The sequence below is a fragment of the Zosterops lateralis genome (genome assembly GCF_965231275.1).
Source record: "Zosterops lateralis genome assembly, chromosome: 6".
NCBI classification, from domain to species: Eukaryota; Metazoa; Chordata; class Aves; order Passeriformes; family Zosteropidae; genus Zosterops; species Zosterops lateralis.
Window position 1 is genome coordinate 21,685,374 of NC_139761.1, and position 20,596 is coordinate 21,705,969.

A 20,596-nucleotide genomic window follows, 5' to 3' on the forward strand; every position below is an offset into this window, starting at 1 on the left:
TTGAGTGGTTCTTTCAGTTAAGGGCAGTTGTGTATTTTTATTTGCTGTACTAAGGCTGCAAATTGAATCTTAGCAAGTCTTGCCTGGATTAGCTACATTTATATTAGAAATTTTTTTTTTAATTATCTTGAAGCACTTCAGAGCTGAAAGGTGTTACATGCTTGGCTGTGAAACATAACCTTTTCATTATCTTCCTCTTCTTCTAATACAGGGCTGTCTGATTCTGAGTGATGAACTGAATCATGCATCACTAGTGCTTGGAGCAAGACTTTCAGGAGCAACTATTCGAATCTTTAAGCACAACAGTAAGTATCTGGACTCTGCCTTCCTGCAGATGCTATAGATCAGATACAATATTTTCTGTCTTCTAATAGCTGGAAATCCAATTTCATGCAAGGAAATCAATTACTAGTTACGTAAAAGGTCAGAAGACTGCTGCTACCGAAAGTTGAATAATCCTGAATCCGATTTTTTTAATATGATCAGTCCCAACTAATAACACTTTTATCCTGAAGCTATTCTGGCCTACGTCTTCTGCATATGGAGAAGAACATGCTGGCATTTGGCAAGTCTAAGGGCACTGGTTTTTTTTAACATGGTTTCTTGTTCTACCATGCTTGGGTAGCTCAGCATGGCTAGACTATTCTAACACTGTCACATTATAATGCAATCTTATTGGGGTCTAGGTTACAATTTGAGGGATAAGAAGGTTTAATTTTAGAACTAAATGCTTACATGTTCTTACGGTAACAAAAGCTTGTGAATGCAGATGTCCTAGCTAAACTAGGCAGTCATGAGTTGGCACAATATAGTACTAAAAGAATTTTTGGGACATGAAGCATAGATTAAGTTCAATGAATTACTTGCTTTAAGTATTTGTTTCCAAAATACACAGATTTTTAAATTTCCTAGTTTCATCTTCCTCCAATGGAGGTATTTATAATAACTTTCAGGCTAAAACTACCTAGGATTTCCTTCTTTTACTCTTGATGAAAGAGGCACGTGGTTGTACTTGATAAGTAAGAACTACCTTCATTCTTCAGGTACTCCTAATACTCTTTATAGTGTCAGTCTCTGAGATCACAATGACTCTTGCTGTCTTTGAAGTGTGTGGTGGTAACAGCAAAACTTGAGTGACTGCAATTATCTTTTTTTCTTTGTCCTACTTGATAGTGTGGATTCTCTCTGCTGTGCTCACTGTTTCTTTTGTGTTTGCTCTTTCTCATTTTCTGTCATTTGAACAATTTGTTTTACCAAAAAGTAGAGCTTATTGTAACACTCATTTTTTCGTTTTAATTCTTCATAAATTTTGCTTGCTGGGCAAGATCACAAAAGCTTTGCATTCAACTTCTGCATTTGTTTGGACATACTTCTGAACATTGCATCCAGTTGCAGAATTTTGAAAAAACATTCGTGACAAACATAGTTCTAGCTATGGGGAAAAAGACTTAGGAGCTGCTGTGATAAAAAATAGATGATTTGTGGGAATGGGCTACAAACTAGTCCTGGTGAAATTGGGGGATATTCTAGAAACATTCTACATGGTGGGTTTCTGTGGAAGAAAACGTAATGGTAGATTAGAATCAAGGCAAAATGCAAACCATGGTCATGGCCTGTCAAGGTGATATTCAGTTCATATTTCTCTGTGTTCTCAGTCCTACTCTTGTTATACTCTATGCTGCGGTTTTTTATGTCATTTTCTTGAGATGGTAATGGCTTCATTCATATTCAACTGGGGGGGAAATGAAAAATTCCCCTGAAATTCCTTGTTCAATGGTGTTTTTATGGGGTTTTTTTCTGCTGTATTTTGTAGTTTGTCCTTTTTATTAAGTTCAGACTCATCTTCCCCTCCTTCTTGAAAGATTAGAATAGAAGTTTGTTTTCCAGTGTTCTCCCTAACTGCACTAACCTTGTCTTTCCTTCTTTGAGACACCTGTTGGAGACACTGTTGATTTGTACATCATTAACTTTCTGAACTTTGACTGTCTTTTAACAATCCATTAACTGACCTACTTTGCTGTTTAGTTTTTACTCTAGATCTAGTTCACAAACTCCTCTTACTACTACAACTGCCCTAGTCTACCAATTCTTTTTCCATGATTAATTTGTGCTCTTTTTCATGCCCTAGTGTATATATCTGTCTCTTGCTCAGCACTTGGCCTTTATGCTTTAATTAATCCCATCTTCACTCCTTTCCTCTGAGTTGTTTTTTGGGGTTTTTTTTCCAGACTGATTCCACATGTATGTATTTGTTCACATTAGTTAGGTCTCCTAGGAACACATCAAATGTTTGTAACCAAAGCTTGTAAGATTTCAGAATATGTTTCTATTACAGTTTCATCTGTCTAGTTACTGATATGCTGAACATTGTCCTCTTTCCTACACCAGTGCTTCTCTTTTTTTCCTTGTTCTCTTTTGGTTTAGAGGCTTCCTGTTCCCACTTCCAATACCTTCAATTTTAAACAAAAAAATAAAAAAGTATACTTGCCTTGCTTCTTTTCCTGCACTTTTGTCTATCTTCTACTTATCTTTAACTGATTATCCTTGAACTTGCGTTCTAGCTCTATTCTGTTGTTCTATTCTGACTTATTTCTATCCACAAGGATATCCTTACTACCTAAATTGCCTTCTCTTTTCATCAGAATGAGACACCTTCCTTTTTTTTATTCCTCCCACTTTGTTTGTGCCTAGTGCTCTAACTTGTGCTTTTAGTTTAGAATGATTAAATTCTTCCTTGGAGTTCATTCAGTCATCTATTCTCTTCAATTTCATCCATGGCCCTATAGGTAGATGAAGCCTCTGCTTATTGACTTGTAAATGGTCTGTCATCCATGCTGGAGAAATTTGTGCCTTTCTGGATTATTGCTGTCTTTAGTCATGTCAAAGTTCAAGCTAGTAGCTGTTTTGGTACCATTTAACAGTAATTTCTGGTGCAGATATGCAAAGCCTGGAGAAGCTGCTCAAAGATGCTATTGTGCATGGGCAACCTCGTACACGGAGGCCCTGGAAAAAAATTCTTATCTTGGTGGAAGGAATATACAGGTACAAACTATTCTTTATATTCCTAAGACTCTCCACATAAGATCTAAATGCTTAGTATTTGGGTTTCTTTGCCAAATCAAACTATGAATATTGTCACTTCATAGTTATTTCATTAGTCTCATCTGTGAATTAAGTTACACTGTGTATGTCTCACATCCTGGGCTTTCTGTTGCTAGAACTGTAGCTGCACCTGGTGGTATCACAATGCTTCCCACATCCTGATTAGATTGTAGAAATTAATTAATCAAAACTGATTGTTTATATCAGAGCTGAGGTCTTAAGTTGCTTGTCCATTCCATTCTTTCTGGGCTTACTAGATTACACTAGTGTGAATGGAATTGCACAAATTTAATGTTTTTTCTAAGAGTGAGTAGGAGCAGTAGGCATAACTGTGTTAGGCATTTAAATCCTAGTGACTTTCAGTGCAAAATGTGTTGTCTTGGAGTGTGATGAAAGCCTAGTCAGTTCTTAGAAACATCAGGTAAGTAGATGTCAAGTCCGAATACTGGCATTAGGGTGGAAGTAAAACGGAGATAATTTTATACAGGAATTATCACTGAACACATTGCTGTGCCCTAACTTCCTGTTGCTGCTACTGTTTAGTCTATGTGTCAACATCCCAAGAGATGCTGAACAGGTAGAAAGCAGACATCTGGGCCCCAGGTGCAAGGAGGAGAGGTGCATCTCTGCAGACTGTGATGGGTCTAGCAAATTTCAACTGTTTGTAATTACTGAAAGAGTGAAGAAATGAAAACTTAGTGACTTTAGGCTCTATAAGGTGGTCCCAACTATTAAATCAACTTATACTGAATTTCTGTTTCTCAACAGTATGGAGGGATCCATAGTCCGTTTGCCTGAAGTAATTGCCCTTAAGAAGAAGTACAAATCCTATCTGTACCTTGATGAAGCTCATAGTATAGGTGCCCTGGGTCCCAGTGGCCGGGGTGTAGTGGATTATTTTGGACTCAATCCTGAAGATGTGGATGTTATGATGGGAACATTCACCAAAAGCTTTGGAGCTGCAGGAGGATACATTGGGGGCAAGAAGGTAAAAAGTTGGGAATCTCATGGCTGATGGTGAAGTTCATTTTAGGCAGGTGGTGGAATTCTTCATTAAACATTTCAAATTTAATCTATTCCTCAAGTACCCTGTTGCCCATTTGTTTCATAGTTTTACATGCTGTCTAATACTGTGAAAGTTGGTAGTGCAAAAGAGTCTAGTCTAGTAACTGTGTAGTTCTCACATGGTCAGTCATGATCTGAGTTTGCAGAATGTACAGTAGTGATGTAATATCTTTCTAGGAAGGGCTAGGAGCCAGGAAGCAGGCATTTCTTGGTGTTATTTTAATGAGACTTGAAGGACAAATGCCAAAAGCTTAAGTTTTTCAACCTGTTTGGAGGAAAATCCTCTTAGGTTGGTCTGATAGAATTGATTTCCCCTGGGTGCCAGCAGTTTGCTTTCTGAAAAGATACTTTTTTTTTTTTCTTTTTCTTTTTTTTTTTTTTTTTTTTTTTTTTTTTTTTTTTTTGGCTGATTGATTGTTTTGAGTTTTGTTTGTTTTGGCATTTTGTTTGTTTGAGGTTTTGGGATTTTTGGGTGTTGTTTTTTTTTTTTTGGCTACTGTCTCTATTGGAAAGTACAGCTAGAAAGTGTTTCATTTTCTTTATATTCGCACTGTTCTAATAAACACTTGTGAAACTCACCCTAGGCACAGCTCAAGTAATGCAAACATAATGCAAACCCTTGTTGCAATCCACTGCTGATGGTGTTAACTAAACAAGTCTGTCATAGACCTTTGTCTCTGATCAACACACATTCTTGCCCTGTGACATTATTATGAGTTGTCATGTCCCTGCTGTTTCTTGTACTGTAGCATTAATCCCTGAGATCCTTGTTCTCTTTTGGGGCATTTTGAAAGAGATTTTTTGTGGTGCCCTGTTTTATTGTGATTAAAGATATGACAGAAGCATTTCTCTAAGTGCTGGGAAGTCTATGTCTGATGCTTATTGTGTTTTGCTAGGAACTGATTGATTACCTCAGGACATACTCTCACAGTGCTGCATATGCAACATCAATGTCACCTCCTGTTGTGGAGCAAATCATCACCTCTGTGAAGTGCATTATGGGTGAAGATGGTACAACTATTGGTGAGTCTTTCTAGCAGTAAGCATGTAGAAAGGGGAAGTCAAAAAGAGCCTCTATCACTTTGAGAGATAACACCTTCAGTGGATGCTTTCATAATTATCTATTAGTAATTCTACAGCTGGAATTTCTGGGTCAATAAATCAGTTTAACAATTCTGCTTGGGAGATCAGCCTAATAGCAGCATAAAGAGTTTTCAGCTAGAGATAAGTCATCTTAGTCTTGTCTAAGACACACTCTTTTCTTGTGCTGATTTTTGTTTCCTGTCAAGCTATTCTAGTTACCTTCTTTTTCTTTCCATTGTCCTTTGTTATTTGCTCCACTTTAAACATTGCTTTCAGAGTATTTCACTGCTGTATCTTTTACAGTTGTGTTCTGGTTTGTTGCAGGGACAGTGCTTTCAATTTTCAGCTCTAGTGTATTTTGATATTTGCATCTCAGTTAAAGTAAATACGGAAATGTTTCTGAAATCCCTTTTTACTTAGGGAGCTGGAGGCATTTTTCAAAATCAGTAAACTTAATGGACTAGGAGGAGAAATTCAGCATATTTGTGTTTATTGTCTTATTTTTCCTGTTTCATTATAGAAGTAAAAAAGGGGAAATTTTTACTACTCTCTGGGCGTCATAAAGACAGATTCTTGTCTCTCATTTTTCTATGGATAGCAGCTTCCTTCAGATACAACATGAAGTAAATAGCTCTTTAAGCTGCCTTGAAACTGAAGTGGTACAGTTGGCATGTAGGTTACTTTTCCCTTTTCACAGATAATTAAAAAGCTCACACAGAATGCTGATGTGGTTTGTTGAGGATCTGTTGGTGGCATTTAGTTTAGAGGCTCTTAGAATTCTAACTGCAGTATATATTAAATTCTTGGAGCTTGAGGTATCTGGCCACGAGGTGGTGGTGGTGTATGCTGAAGAAATGAATGGGCTTTTGAACATGTGTCGTCTGACCTGCCAGCCTGTTGGATCATTTATACTAGAAAAGCTCACTGGAGAAATGACTTGAGAATTTTCCTGTTCTGACAGTTTTCATTTAGTTTGCTTATATTATCTGAGAAAAGAGTTAAATGCCAGCAGTTAGTGGTTGCTCAGTAGAGATATCATCAGAGAGACAAATAGAGCTGGGCAGCAGCCTGTGTCTGTGCTGGCTTTGAGTGCTTCTGAGTGGTGCTTCTGGAAGACCTGGACCAAGAGCCAGGAGTTGACTTCCTGCTCTGAGTACAGGTGTTAAGCAAACTTCACACTACACAAAAAGTTGTCTTGCTGTAGTCTTAAAAGTAATTGTTTGAGGTTTTTATAGCTGATGATTTGCCAACAATCTGTGGTCTGCTTAGGCATTGCTTGTTTTGGGTTTCTTCCAGTATCTGTTTTGCTTAATGAAGCGGGAAGCAAGGAATGTGTAACTGATTTCTGTTTGCAGTATTTAAACTCAGGCATTTTTGTCTCTTTCTGAGGTTACAGTGTGGTATTTGTTCAAGCCAGGAGAATGGAATTAACTTCCATTCCACACTGTTCTCCTGCCAGTATGCCAGCAAGATCCATCTGAGCTGAAAGATAAACCAGATCAAGAACCAATATGGCAAAAAAATAAACTCAAAAGATTGTTTTTGTTTTCATGTTGCTTAAAATGCATGTTGAACTACATCCTGCTAATTTGGTGCAAAGAAATACCAGAATTCCTAGGCATTCTAATGAGAAAATGAGTTGTTTTGGTGTTTGATAGGTGTCTTGTTTCCAAGAAGTCTCTGTATGTCCACTTTCTGTATAAGCTTTAGCACTTTCCATAAGTGATGGATATAACAGCCGGATAGCCAGAACCCTGTCAAATCTCAAAGAATTTCTCAGCTACAGGTCTCGTGAAAGTGTTGGATGCTTTTTAAGCATCCAAGTCAACTTTGAGTTAAGATAAGCCCCTCATAGGATGATTTCTGCATGAAAGTGCTTTTCTATTTATTTTCTGCAGAGTTCTGTTTCCCAGTCATGCATTTTTTAAATTGCCTTAAGGCTTTAGAGATAATATTACTTTGTAGACATTTTCTGTGGATGAAGTTGACAAAAGTTCAAGTGTGTGAACTAAGCAGCTGATTAGTATGACAAAATTTTTTCATTGTTTAAGGGCTTTGGCTGAAAAACTTCTGTTTGGATTCTGTGGAATTACAAGTGAGGCTCTGGAGGACCACTGCCTGCAGTTGGTTTGACTGAATAAATAAGGAATACATGAATGCTGGTAATAGTTGTTAACTGTGAAAGACAAGTGGAGAAATAGTGTTAAACTGGGTCGCTGGTAAGCAGCTCTGAATTGACTGTGTACTACAAAAATTTCATTGCTTTTAAGTTAGTCAAGCTGAATGAATCAGTAAAGGAAGCTGAGATAGGGCAGTGGTTTTACAGCAGCACAGGAGTTGGAGCTGGAATCAGAACAGTAGATGGCTAGCTCCCAACCTCATGTTTTGGACCACAGCTAAATCTTTTAATAGCTTCAAGAATGCTTTCTTGAAGAGAGCCTTTGCGGCTTCTGTCTGTGTGCTTGTGTTTACCACATGCTGTTTGTAAAACCTGCTGTCCTCCATGGCATCAAATCTTTGTGGATATTGTCATGTCAGTAGAAAGTCTGTAGCTGAGGAACAAGTAATACGAACCAAGTAGTTTTTGAAGATGAAGGAGTTTTTGTATATTTTTGTATATCATTTTGCAAGAATATGTTATTTGTCTAGGTTATTTCTAAATCTAAAGAAGCATCTGAAGACTCTAAACTTACAATGTAAGGTGTTGTAATTACTTTACATGAAACTTTACATAACTAAAAAAAGTGAATGTCTCCTTTCAGATTTTTCCAGCAAGTTGCCAGTGACTAAATAGGATATTGGTAGGAGGCAGCACAGACAAAATGCAGATGCTATGAAAAGCTTCTCTACAGAGAATGCAAGATGTGCTTATGTGCAAATGTGCTGCCGTAGTTGTTACAGCAGTTTTCTTGTGTCTTGATTGCTATTCAGTTAATCTGTTAATTCTTTGTAAGGCGTATGTATGTAAGTGACTAGCAGAGTTCCATCACCTTGAAGACAGTTACAGCAGTATCATTATATATGAATATATTACCTATTCCTTCATCCAGACTGCAAAAACTATGCCAACAGCTAAAGCAATGGCAGAGCCACCTTATGGATTCTTGGTAGTGGTGCTTAGAGTACTGCGGCTCCTCTACATTATCAGGTCAATACTCTGTCTGTCCTGTTTTACTTTGCATTACTTGTCTTGTACTGTAATTGGCTAGAAGACCATTATGAGATCTTAAATAAAACATATTTGATCTGTGACCCTTTGAGGATTTTTTCAAAGGAACAGTCATCCTCAAGAGTGTTGAACACATTGAGCGTACAGACTCTCTTCAGAGAACTCAGGTGACAATGTGCATGAATATCTTGTATATCGTCACATTTGGCTTTAATACATAGTAGAGCAAGGTGAACAAGAGGAATGGAGAAGTCTTCTTTCTGCAAAAACAAATTTTTGAAACTGTTTTCCAATTCAAAGTCTCTGTGATTGAAAACTTTAATGAGAAGGTGTTGCAGATGCTTGTCAGCAGTTTGGTGAACATTGCTCTTGCTCTGTTCAGCCACAAAATGAATGAATGTCAGATAGTTCTGTAGATAAAGGAGCTTTTTAAACAATGATATTAAAAAGACACAATAAGCAGACTTCTCAGGGTCATAGTATACATACATAAAGATGACAAATTGATTCTTGGAATGGAGTTTTGGAAAGCTGTAGCATAGAGCCACTTGAATCTTGTGTTACTTAAATTGACTGTGGGGAAAATGAGACAGCTTGGTTCTTGTCATGGTAAATGAGACATTGTTGTGATTTATGATGTTAAGTATTTGACCTGTCTTGGTGAATTTTTCAGCATCAATGATTTGGTTTGAGTTGAAAGCTGGATTTTCTGCAACTACAATCTCACTAGGACCGGGAATCCAGCTGGATTCTTTCTGTTATTTACATAAGAGCCAGTGATGCATCTTGTACAACTGGAGTCCTGTTAGCATTGTAGCTGTTCAGGACCCAGCCTGTTCGTTGCCCTGATAACATTTGAGGGCAAGTGGAAGAAAATCTTAAGTAACTCAAGTGAGATGTAGGCAAATTAAAGTGAAACCATTCTGTGGACTGGTTAACCACCTTCAGAGGTAAAACTTAGTTTGCTCTCCTATGTATTGAAAACTAAAGATTAGCTTTAAATCCAGGTATATTTTAAGTTTAAACTAAAGCTGACAGTACTGATGGCTTGTAAAGGAGATGAACTATTTCTTGCCACAGACCTTAACTCAGTAATAGTAATTACACCTCTTGACATTTGTCACAAGTTTGACTGACTTCCATGTGAGTTTTAGGAATCAAATATCCCACACCTAATCACAGTGCCATACATAGCATGGATAGAATAAGTGGTGGATAGACCTTTCCCAAGATGGCTCTTAAATTTTGACTGAATGTTGTCATGAGTACTGTATAGAAATGAAGGATTATTATCCAACGTAGCTCAGTGGAGGTAGCAGCTGCATTGGCCATCCCAGCTGCTAAACTACTGGAAACAAGTAACTGCTCTTTGAAGGCTGGTCAGTCAGCAGCACAGACTCAGATTGGTATTTGTCTTAGCACTTCAGTTGTGAAGAGGCAGTAATTGATTTCATCTCATCAGTGAAAACATTAAAAAAAATTAAAAATTTCTACTCTTGCCATTGCTATGTGCAACAATATTGAGTGAGCTAAATCAGAGAAGGCAGTTAAACCAATTTTAACTAGAAGTAACAAGAATGTACAGCTGTCTTGGCAGAGAATTGAGCATAACTGAGCTGTTCAGAATTCAGGACCATTGTTATACCCTTAATATGCCCAGGGAGAAGCATGCTGGGACAAAAGAACCAAACACCAAACTAAGCTTAGATGGTCTGCTTATTCTGGAGGAATAGTATTTTAACTTCCCTGTGGTTAATCAGGCCCTCAAGTGAAGATGGGACCCCAGCAGTTCAATCAGTAGGTTTCTTCAAGTTGGACATTACCTTTTTCTTTCCAAAGACAAACCAGAATTATATGCAAGTACAAACATAAGCAGTAATGAAGGAAAAGCCCATGTTTCAGCACCTGGAATTGAATTTTAAGTATATTTATAAATGAAATCTGTACTTTGCCATTCATTGCCAGCAGTCAGCCCACAAATGGAGGCAGTGACTGCTGTTGTACTCCAATGGGGAAATGCTCCTTCTGCAGGCTGAGGCTGAAAACATTCAATTATCATTAAAATCGGTTCATTTGAATTTCCTCCAATAATGCACTTGTTAATGAGGTGTTAAATTATCACCTTGGGAACCTGGGGACTAGTCAAAACTAATTCGAGCAAAGTGAATTTTTTGTTGTTGTTGTTGTTGCTGCCCTTGAGAATCTCAAGCTGAGCTGGGAAGCTGTTGGAAAAACAAATACTCTGGGGGTCATAAAGAGAGTTTCCTGCTTCTCTCCAGGGGTCTAACAGTTTTAAACATCATTCTCTGTATTTGTACTTCCAGCTGAGGATCTTTTAAATCCAGCTTGTTGCTGCACCCCTACCTCCCTCCCACAGAGCATGGCAAGCTTCCAGAGAAACTGCTTTAACCTGGGTTGGGCAGGAGAAATCTTTCAGCCTTTGATGCTTTGATGAGTGTTTACAGACATTAGCAGAGTTGTACCCTTTGTGTTGCACATTGAAATGTGAGAATTCTTCAGTACCTCTTCTTTTGGGCTTTATTCAACATTATAGTGTTTGTATAGAGCTTATAAACCTTTATAAGTGTACACCTGCCTTGTTCTCTTAACATTCTGGTTCTTGCTATTTCTGTTAAGGTAGGAGCTGTCATCCTGTTCTTCATAGACTAAACGCTGATCTGTCATAGCAGAAATACAACTAGAAATGTTGCTTTGTTGAAGTAATTTAATGTCTCTTCATTTCTTGTACTACATTTGATTTAAAATGTGTATCTCACTTTTTACTCTCAATAGCATATGAGGTGCCAGGTTTCAACAGAATGCTGGTGTGCTGCTCATACAGGAAAAGGAGAAAATACTGGTAGCAAGTTCCTAGTGTATATAGTATATATTGTTAGCAAACAGTGCAGCTAAAATGCTTCTAAATCAGTGACCTAAAGTAAAGCATTTCAACAGGAGTAGTCAAACATGAAGTGATGTGCACTCTCTTTCTCTGGGTTAGTGTGAAATAGAGTTCATGCTATCACCTGGCGTGGTACATGATTTATTAGAGCAGAGTTTTTAGAAAATACCTGAATGACCCACAAAAGCACTACCTTCTATCATCACTCCTGGCAACTGCACCAATTTTCTATATAGAAGAAATAATACTAGTACTGCAATAGTGTCTGCAGTATAGAGACTTCTGTGAAGACTGTGTAGTATAATTGTTTCTATTTTCTTTGGAAACAGGCAATAGTCAGTAATGAAGTCCTTTTCTGTGGGCTGTGTTAGGCCATGTGGGACTCGCAGGCCAGCTGAGCTACTGTCCATGGCTACTTTAGTGGGTTCTGATGGAAAATATGTTTGGCACAAGGTCAACTCATGCCATTTCACATCAATGCAGTTGACCTACCACAAAATTCCCAAACACAGACAATCTTGACAATCTACAATGTGTTCTTTTGCTCCTGCTAGAGTGCAGATGTTTGCTAATGTTTCAGAATTAATAAACTTTAATCTTTACAGGAAGAAGCTGTCTGAAAAACTTGCATGCCAATTAATGTGTTTTAAGAGCGTATGGCCAGAGGAGAGATTTGAGATTACTTTTAATAAGATTGAGCGGATTTTGGTATTGGGGTTTATCCTGTCCTTGACAAGTCAATTTGTCTTGTCAAGGACAGGATAAACCAACCTATAGGGCTTTTTTCTGCCACAAGTAAGCTTCTGTTAATGCTCAGGTTATTGCCTAATTGTTGCATAGTGGAAAAGTTGTGGTTACAATACTGCCTACATGGGGGAAAATGTGTTACAGAGTATGTGTGCTTCTCAAGTTCATGTTGGCTAGCAGCTCCTAAGATTTCTTAACTGTTTGTCCATGGACACTGGGATTGCAAAAAAAGAAGAAGAAAGGCGCCAGTAAAATACTTCTGAAGCTTTTAAAGACTTTCAAGCATGCCTTCCAGCTGGTCAGCTTAATATTGTATCATAGAAGTGTGTTGGCAAACTCAGGCTCTAAATGGGCAGTGGAGAACTCATTTGTCCTGTAACTAGCATCTCTAGAACTAAGTACTCTGTGCAAACAGATGTATACCAGGAGCTCGAAGCAAAATATTCAGTACCTCCAATCTGAAATATAGCTTGGGTTTTCTAAGATTATAGCTATATTCTTGACAAGTATCCTTTTGTTCAGGACATGGCAGCATAGAGGCAATTGTGAGTTTTATATGCACAGCGTTGATCTTTCCAGGATCATTGGAAAACAGAGCTGTTCAGGAAAAACAAGTCTGTAAATGTCAAAGGAGAGACAAGATCCCCAGGGTTTGGGCCTTTTCAGGCACAAAGCCTGCACTTCCACCTGACTGCAGTTCCAGATGGCAAGATACCAGAAGCTTCTTGCCAAATACAACTTACTAACATGGGAAAGCTCAACACCCTCGCTGTTGAAATTATTACAGAGTTTTAGGGTAAATTTGAGAGCACACTGTAGAAGGACAGGTATGGCTACTACAACAGATATGCAGGCAAGATGTGGAGAACTCTGATTTGGTGGGAAACTTGCAGGCTGTGGTTTTTATCATAAGTTGAACTTGGCTAGAAGCATCTTTGGTATCAAAGGAGAATCTTGAAATGTTGTAAAGGACTTCTTATTGAATGGATCAAAGTCTTCACAGGAAGATGTATGAAGATGTATTCTGTGAAAGATTCAGGTGCAGCCTTCTCAGTGATTTCATACAAAAGCTTCCTATTAAAAAAAAAAAACCCAAACCAACTTGTTCAGACTGAAATTTCTTAATTTTAGGACACGTCAGTAAAGGGCACAAACACACTTGCAGCATCCTGTCTGTCCTATTGTGTCATGTGTTAGGTGAAATCTGTAGCAATATTGTATTTGGTGGTATATCAAAATCCTGTTGAAGGACAGAAAAAACTTTGTATCATAATGTGCTCCATTCCATAAGGCCCATTTAGTACCACTGATGAAAAGTAGGTATTGAGGACTATTCTGTTCACTTTCTTTAGCCCTTAAAGGGTTCTTCTACAAAGCGACATAGTTCAAGGTGGTCTGTCTGCCAGGCTGCTTTTCTGGATTTTCAGACTAACACAGAGATAAATACTACTTATAGTACCTTACAGTATCAGTTGCTGGTCAAAGCATACTTCTGTGTAGGATCTCATTATCTCAAGCTCATGGAGTCTGTTTCATAGCACTCTTGGCATCATTTCTTTATAGAGCTGGCTTCTGTTCAGTTTGGCCAGAAGATGGTACTTCAGTGTTTATGGCTGCCACCTCCCAAAGGAGTTTGCCAAAGAGTACAGTAGTCAAACACATCCCATTCCTCAGGTGGTACCCCCTCAGGGATACCTCACTATCCAGGTAAGAGAATGGATGCCCTAGCTCTATTTGTTGCTTTTTAGATGAAGCTGATTGTTCCTAACCTGGCTGGCTAAGCTGGCTGTTTCTAACCAAAGGTGAACACTTTATAGCTCACTGGTGTCTTTTCCAGTGAATGACAAGCCTTGCTGTGCTAGAACTTGAGCATTAGTCCAGCTATCTTAGCAGCAATGCTGTTAGAAGCTTTTAAGGTATTAACATGGAGTGTGACCAGTCAGCTGACTTTTGCTGAATACTATTTCTTGCACTTAAAGCATTTCTATCTGATTTTGAATTTAAGAGCAACACTTCAGTATGTGGCTAATGCAGCTGCAGGGAATGAGGGAGAAAACTGTTGCTAGTCATCTGCAGTTAATTTGCACTGTTTCTTAGTCTACCTATTCCCTGTGATTTATGTGACATACAAATCCCTCTATTTGGCTGAACTGGCTTTGAGTTTTAGAAGAATAGGTTAAGACTTATAGATGTTGTAAAACCTTGTGCTTTTATACTTGTTTGACGTAAAATTCAAAAAACAATGCAGGAAAAAAAATCTGATTTTTTTGATCAGCTAGCAAAGGTTCCATAGGGAAGCTAATGTATTAACACTCAGTCAGAAGAGCTACTGAATTACTCCTCTAAAGCTGAGTACTTGACTATCTTGTCCAGTCTATAGATTCTATTTGTGAACTCCTTAGAGATGTGCCTAATGGCAGGATAAATATACTGACAAACTAAATGTTAGTACTGTTAATAAATAATAACTTTTCCATAAGACTGCAAACTACACTTCACTACATTTCCCTGAAGACTATTCTTGTATTTGAGAATTTTAGGAAAAATTTGTTTTGCTTTTTTTTCTGAACGCAACAGAGATAATTCTTCTTTTCCAAATTTGGTTTTGGGAGGTGTTTCCTGTTAATACAGGTCATTCAGTGACATTGGGTATGGTTGTCAGGATCTACATATTTTCTAACTTGATAGCTTTGGCTATAACCTGTGTTTTATGCAGTTGTTTTTATAGGATTTTAATACTTTTCATTTTTATAGTACTTCATACTTGTATCTTTTTTCTTCATTGCATTTTGAGAGAAGTGAGAACAATTTGGTGTAGAAGAGGGCTACATGACCACTTTGGGGTTTTTTAGATTGTTTCATTTTGGTTTTTTGGTGTCTTCTTTTTGTGGGTTTTGTTTGGAGGGTGTTTGTTGGTTGTTTTGTTTTGGTTTTGGGTTTTTTGGTGGATTTTGTTGTTTGGTTTGGTTTTGGGATGTGTTTTTTTGTTTTCGTGTTTGGGTTTTTTTGGGGGGTTTTTTGTTTGTTTGTTTGGTTGGTTTTTTTTGGGAGGGTTGGGTTTTTTGTGGGTTTTTTTTAATGGGATTTTCTCCATTAGGAAGAAGGCATTAGTAGCTTGTAGCCTGTTGATTCTGGATATGGGGCCAAAATAACCTGGTTGAGACCATTAATTTTGGTACTCTGTTAACTTGGAAATTTTAGTACCAAGGGAAACCTTTGGAAAGTATTACGTGGATTTAAAAAAAATCCACTACGAGTGTTTGTCTTGTCTAGGGATTAGTTCTTTTGACAATTCATCATGAAACGAAGGATTTGCCTAACAGTGTCTTCATGGAACCTCTGTAGATACCTGTTAAACAAGAGAAATTACACTGTGTTGTGGGAAGTAGATGTGTAGGATCTGGGGGTTTTGACAGTTCTGTGGTAATAGCATTTATTGGAATGGTGGGAGACACTGCTGCTGCTCAGGCATGGTCTTGGATCCGTGTGGTGGTCTATATAAAATACCTTAACTTTTGGGTTTGATGTATTCAGTGAGATTGAAGGCTCATGTGAGGGACTTTGGGAATATTTTTCCTAATGCAGGGTATAAATGTTCAATGAGTTCCCTTTAGATTTGAGGGTAGTCTAACATGTGGCCACAAGGGCTGTATATTCCATACACATTTGTTTTTCTACAGTAGTAATGTACTGTGGAGTGTTTCAAGTGCCTTTCTTTTAAAGTGTTGTCTGTATAGGTCACACCTATTAAACTTAAGCATTGTGCTTTTTCTTGGAAAAGCTGGTGTGCACTGCAGCTTTTTTGTGTTCTGGGAAAAGAAATACAGTTTTCTGCGCTGTTTCCTGTGATGTGCAGATGTAGAGAACAGCTATGCCATATAACATAGGGTGAACTCCAGCCTGACAGTGGCAGTGCTTGGGCTAATAATATGAGTACAATAGATTCTTTTTGTTATTTGTTTTATCTGTTTTAATGTGGATAGATTCAGAAGAAATTTTATGCTACCACTGTAAATGAACTTTGGAGATGGAAAGAGTACTTCTGATACTGGTATTTTTGTTTTCCTCTTGAAGAAGCAATTACAGTCCTCTCCTTTTTGTTCTCCTCATGCTTGACCTAAAGCTGATTTCATGTTTTATACTGACTGTGTCTTTCCATTTCTGACTATAGCTCTCTTAAAATGTGGAAAGGGGCTGCTTTGCTGTTCTTATTGCGCATGTTAAGCTGGAAGTGATAATCTGTCTGGTTCTGTGAGGTGTTTTATATCTATATGATATTTTCCAATTAATAAACACAGTAATATTAGCTGAAATTAGATGACTGCTACATTATGTGTAACACTTCCTGCTTGAAACAAGAGGTCTTCATCATATTTTTTTGTATATATATTTAATAGCCATTCAAATCCTCCATCTTCTCTTGTACTACATAGGAAAAGATTTCTTTACCCCTTTGTGTTGCTGTTTAAAATCCCAGGGAACAGTTAGCTTTGATACTGACTTCCATTGTAAAAAAACAGTCTGCACAAAACAGATGGAAAATATAGTTCACGCTCTTTGTTGCTATGTTGTAAAACTACCAAACTGTCTCCATGGAAGTAGATTATAAACATCCTTAATATAATATGCTTTGTCAAAGCTTGCACATTCCTTAGCTTCTAAAGAAATGTAGTGTTTGTATGTGTTCCTGATGTTTTTGCTCTCTGTGGCTTCAATCTGCTATAAAGACCTGCCAACCTATTTGTAGTGTACAAATGTTCAAGTCTTTTTTTTTTTCTTCTGTCTCTTTTTCACTGATGCTTTCTCTTGAGTAGATGCGTACAATGTGACCATGAAATGTAAATGTTGTTCCTATGCGATTCTTTACATATGAAATAATTTTGTGTTCAGCCAGTCATGTTAATTTTTAGATACAAAGGCACACGCTATTGCTTTCTTGTTCTTTTTTTTTTAATACTAAAATGGAGTTCATGGATAATTTTATCAACTTAGTCAACCAGGAATTATCTTGAATTCTCCTTGAAGTGGACAGAGCTTGTGTGTTTCTGATAGCCTTCTGACAGGAAGTGGTTTGGTTTGGTTTTGTTTGTTGTTGTTGCCTTGGACAAGATCCATTCTTCCTCAAAGAGGTCAATTCCTACTTCTGTCTGGGTGGATTTCCTATGAAGAGTCACACTAAACACAAAAGGAGAGCATGGGATCTTTTGTTCTGTCTTGTGCAAACTTTAAAGTAGAGAGTTGCTATTTCTGCAGTGTCTGATATACCATTGAGTTAGTGCTGGGGGAAAAAAATTAAAAGCAGATTACCAGATTAACGTGATTCTAGTAGTCATTAAGGAATCCAGTGGTACCAGAAACCAGCAGTCTTTTTAGACTTTCTTAAGTGTTAAAAAAAGCAGGTGTTTGTGATTCAAAGTGCATTCTGACTGAAGAGAAGTGGCAAAAGATGGTATTATGACTTCTCATCTCTTGAAATTGAGTTATTGCAATTAATTGCAAGTTGGCATTATGTTTGAGGACATGATTCTCTTTTATATGGATAACTCCAGTAGATAATTTATACTATGTGGATCTACTATTTTATAATTTTTGTATCTTTAAAATCAAGGGACTGCTGAAGCTAAACAGTGGGAGCAATTCCATTTTACTTTGCATGCTGTCTTGCATAAGATAAAAACCTGCATAAATGAAAATCAGAACTGTGGTTGTATTTGGGGCCTCTTTGTGGAGGGGATTGGATTTTTCGTGATCGGTTTATTTTGGTTTTCCCTGATGCAAACTTATTAGTAATTCAGACCTAAAGAAAAGAAATCAATGCTTGCTGCATGACAGTTTTTGTATGTTAGGCTTAAATGAAACACTGATACACAAAGTCTGTTTCACAGCAGTTTTGAATATTCTCTATAGCCACAAGTTTTTTGGCAGCCCAGGTGTTTTCAGATTTTGAGAGAACCACTAGTCCAGCAGAGCTTTTGGAGAGGCAGGCCTGAGAAGATGTATGTCCTGCTGAATAGTCCTTCCCTCTTCTTTATGTAATGTTTGTGCAGACTTCAAAGACTGCTTGAGGTCAGCAGATCATTTCCTCTGATTATCACATAGGGAGTCTGAGATGGTAATGACTCCGTATCCCTGTTATGTGTCATTTTCTTATCTATACAGAGGGAAAGGGCAGTGTTTAAAATCAGGGTGAAAAGCACTGCAGCTCAAGTGTTAAACTTTGTGAAGGTTGCTGCTACAAGCTCAGTGGTTCTTCAGATCTTTTTTAAAGGTTGACAAGTGTAAACACATGCATTATGTTGAATTACAGCCAGATTAGGCTGTTGCTGTCCCTTTAGCTGTGAATTCCTGAGGGTTGGATGTACCTTATAGAACAAATAAATGATCTGATGAAAAAGCTTCAGGTTCAGAGAGCTGATCCCTTCAGCAACCTGAATGTGTGGGAGGAGGTACTGTTATGGCCAAGGCATCAACTGATGAACCTCACATAACAGCACAAAACTTCAACACACTTTGGTGACAAATACGTAGCATGTCTCAAATGCCAGACTTGCATAGGAATTATTCTGGTGTTAAGACAGCTGAAATACTTCCATATTGAATTACAAATAATCCTGTCTATTGGATGTACCAAAGAGTAGCGTGTGTTGTGGAGCAGTATTTTAAACAGAAGGTTTATCCATTGAAATAGTCAGTGTATTCTGTTGGCTGTATTTTTATCAGAATGCTGAAAATACCTGGTATTTTAAAAAATGCTAGTCAGTATGCAGACCATGATGTTGCAAACCAGTGGAGTCTCTAAAAATCTGTATTCCCCACAACTGTACTGAGATTCACTTCATTACAGCTCACCCAGACTTCAGCAAAATTGATCATTGGTGCCTTGTGTTTTGTGTTAGTTGTGGGCTTTTCTGGTGGGGTATAGCCCTGTTTCATTTAATTATATCTCAGTGCAGATGCCAGTTCATCAGTTTATTCTGTGTGTCAAGAGGGACTAAGGTGTTTCAGTTAGTAAAACAGGTTAATTCAGTTCCTGGCTCTAGAAAATTCAGATTAATTAGGAAACCTAAATTGCAAACTAGAAGGAAGAGTCATAATAAAACCTACATGAAAACTGTTCAGATATGTTTGTCCTTAGAGTTGTATTACATGATTTTAATATGGTGTTAATTAGAAGGTGATACCACTTCTTCAGTCACTTACTGGAGCAGGAGATTGATCAAGAGCAAGATTCTGAACATGCTGCAGTCTTGTTCTGCCTTGGTGTAAGTGCTGACATAATTAGCAGCTGATCATCTGTGCTGTGGTGTAGCCTATGTTCTTTGGCTTTGTTTTTCCAAGTACTGTGCATCAGTTGATATTGATGGTTCTGAATGTGTTTTCATCGTGTAAACACAAAATGTCTTCAGTTCCCTTTAGCTTGATTGGGGGTTGACTGATTTCTGTTTGTTCTGCTTTTTCATTGACATTGCTTTAATAGTAGTGGCAACATTAATGCTTTATAGCTGCCAGGGAATCTCAAAAATGTTGATTTTGTAGTATACTCTTTGTAATATTACAGAGTTAGAGATTAACAGCATTGTACAAAACAAGAACAGTAAAAATGTTTTTTTTATCAAGGTGAGACTAGTTGTCATGTGTTGGAAAACAAACAAAAGCCTCCAACTTGGAGAGGCCATTGAGCTTTTCTTGTGTGCCTCTGCACACTGAGTGTGAGTTACTGCACACCTGTGTCTGGGCTTTAGAAAAGCCTGCAAAATCTCCTCTAAGGCTACTGCACAGGTGCAAGAAATGCTTAAAATCTGAAAACAGTTTTAAGTGTTAGTAAAAATAGATCAGTATCTGTGTGTCTGTGGAAGTTTATCAGTTGCTGTCTCCATTGTGTAATGTCCCCACTGCATGTGCTTATTAAGAGTGAATAACAAAGAGATTTTCCAGTGATGCTTTAAATTCTGGTGGGACTGGACTCTGGTATCCAAAGGTAAGAGCCCCTACAGCTCATTCAGACAGAGAAGACAACTTTTTCTTTCTCTGTGAAGCTTTTTGTTAATGCACATAACTGTGCTTCTTGGGAGAACCAAAGGATCATGCTTTATCTTCTACCCTTTTTTAATGAGTTATCGTCTTCTGTATGGTAAGTCATCAGCTACTTACTGCAGCTTCTGGAGGTGATGAGCAGAGATTTGTCAGCTGAGATATTTGCAAAGTCTTAAATGCTGTTCAGTTGTTGTGGTGGTTTGGTTTTTTGGTTTCCTATTGTGTTTTGTGTCAATGTATTTTTCTTCTAAGGCTGTAAGTTACATGTAAAATGTAATAGAATCTATAATAGCATCCTTTAGGCAACTGTAACATGAAGAGAAGAATATACTGATATGAAAGAAGATACTGAATTGATCTTAGCTAGAGAGAGGGTCAATGAAAAGTAAACCGAGCTAAGACATCTTTTAGTGCATTTGTTACCACTGTGGGACTGAAACTGCAGGAATATTTCTGTTCTATTCTGTTAGATGTAATTCCTGGAAATGGTCACA

At 37.7% G+C, this 20,596-nt stretch overlaps 1 protein-coding gene across 1 annotated transcript in view; it reads left to right on the forward strand.

Annotated features, from left to right (window-relative positions):
• SPTLC2 (serine palmitoyltransferase long chain base subunit 2) overlaps positions 1–20,596 on the forward strand; it is a gene marked incomplete at its 5' end in the record, with an annotated part of 73,713 nt that overhangs the window by 24,263 nt on the left and 28,854 nt on the right. Inside the window, 4 exons of the mRNA XM_083864040.1 lie at positions 212–305; positions 2,937–3,042; positions 3,871–4,090; positions 5,064–5,190. Coding sequence (XP_083720166.1) covers positions 212–305; positions 2,937–3,042; positions 3,871–4,090; positions 5,064–5,190 — 547 coding nt within the window. The remainder of the gene's footprint in view (positions 1–211; positions 306–2,936; positions 3,043–3,870; positions 4,091–5,063; positions 5,191–20,596) is intronic.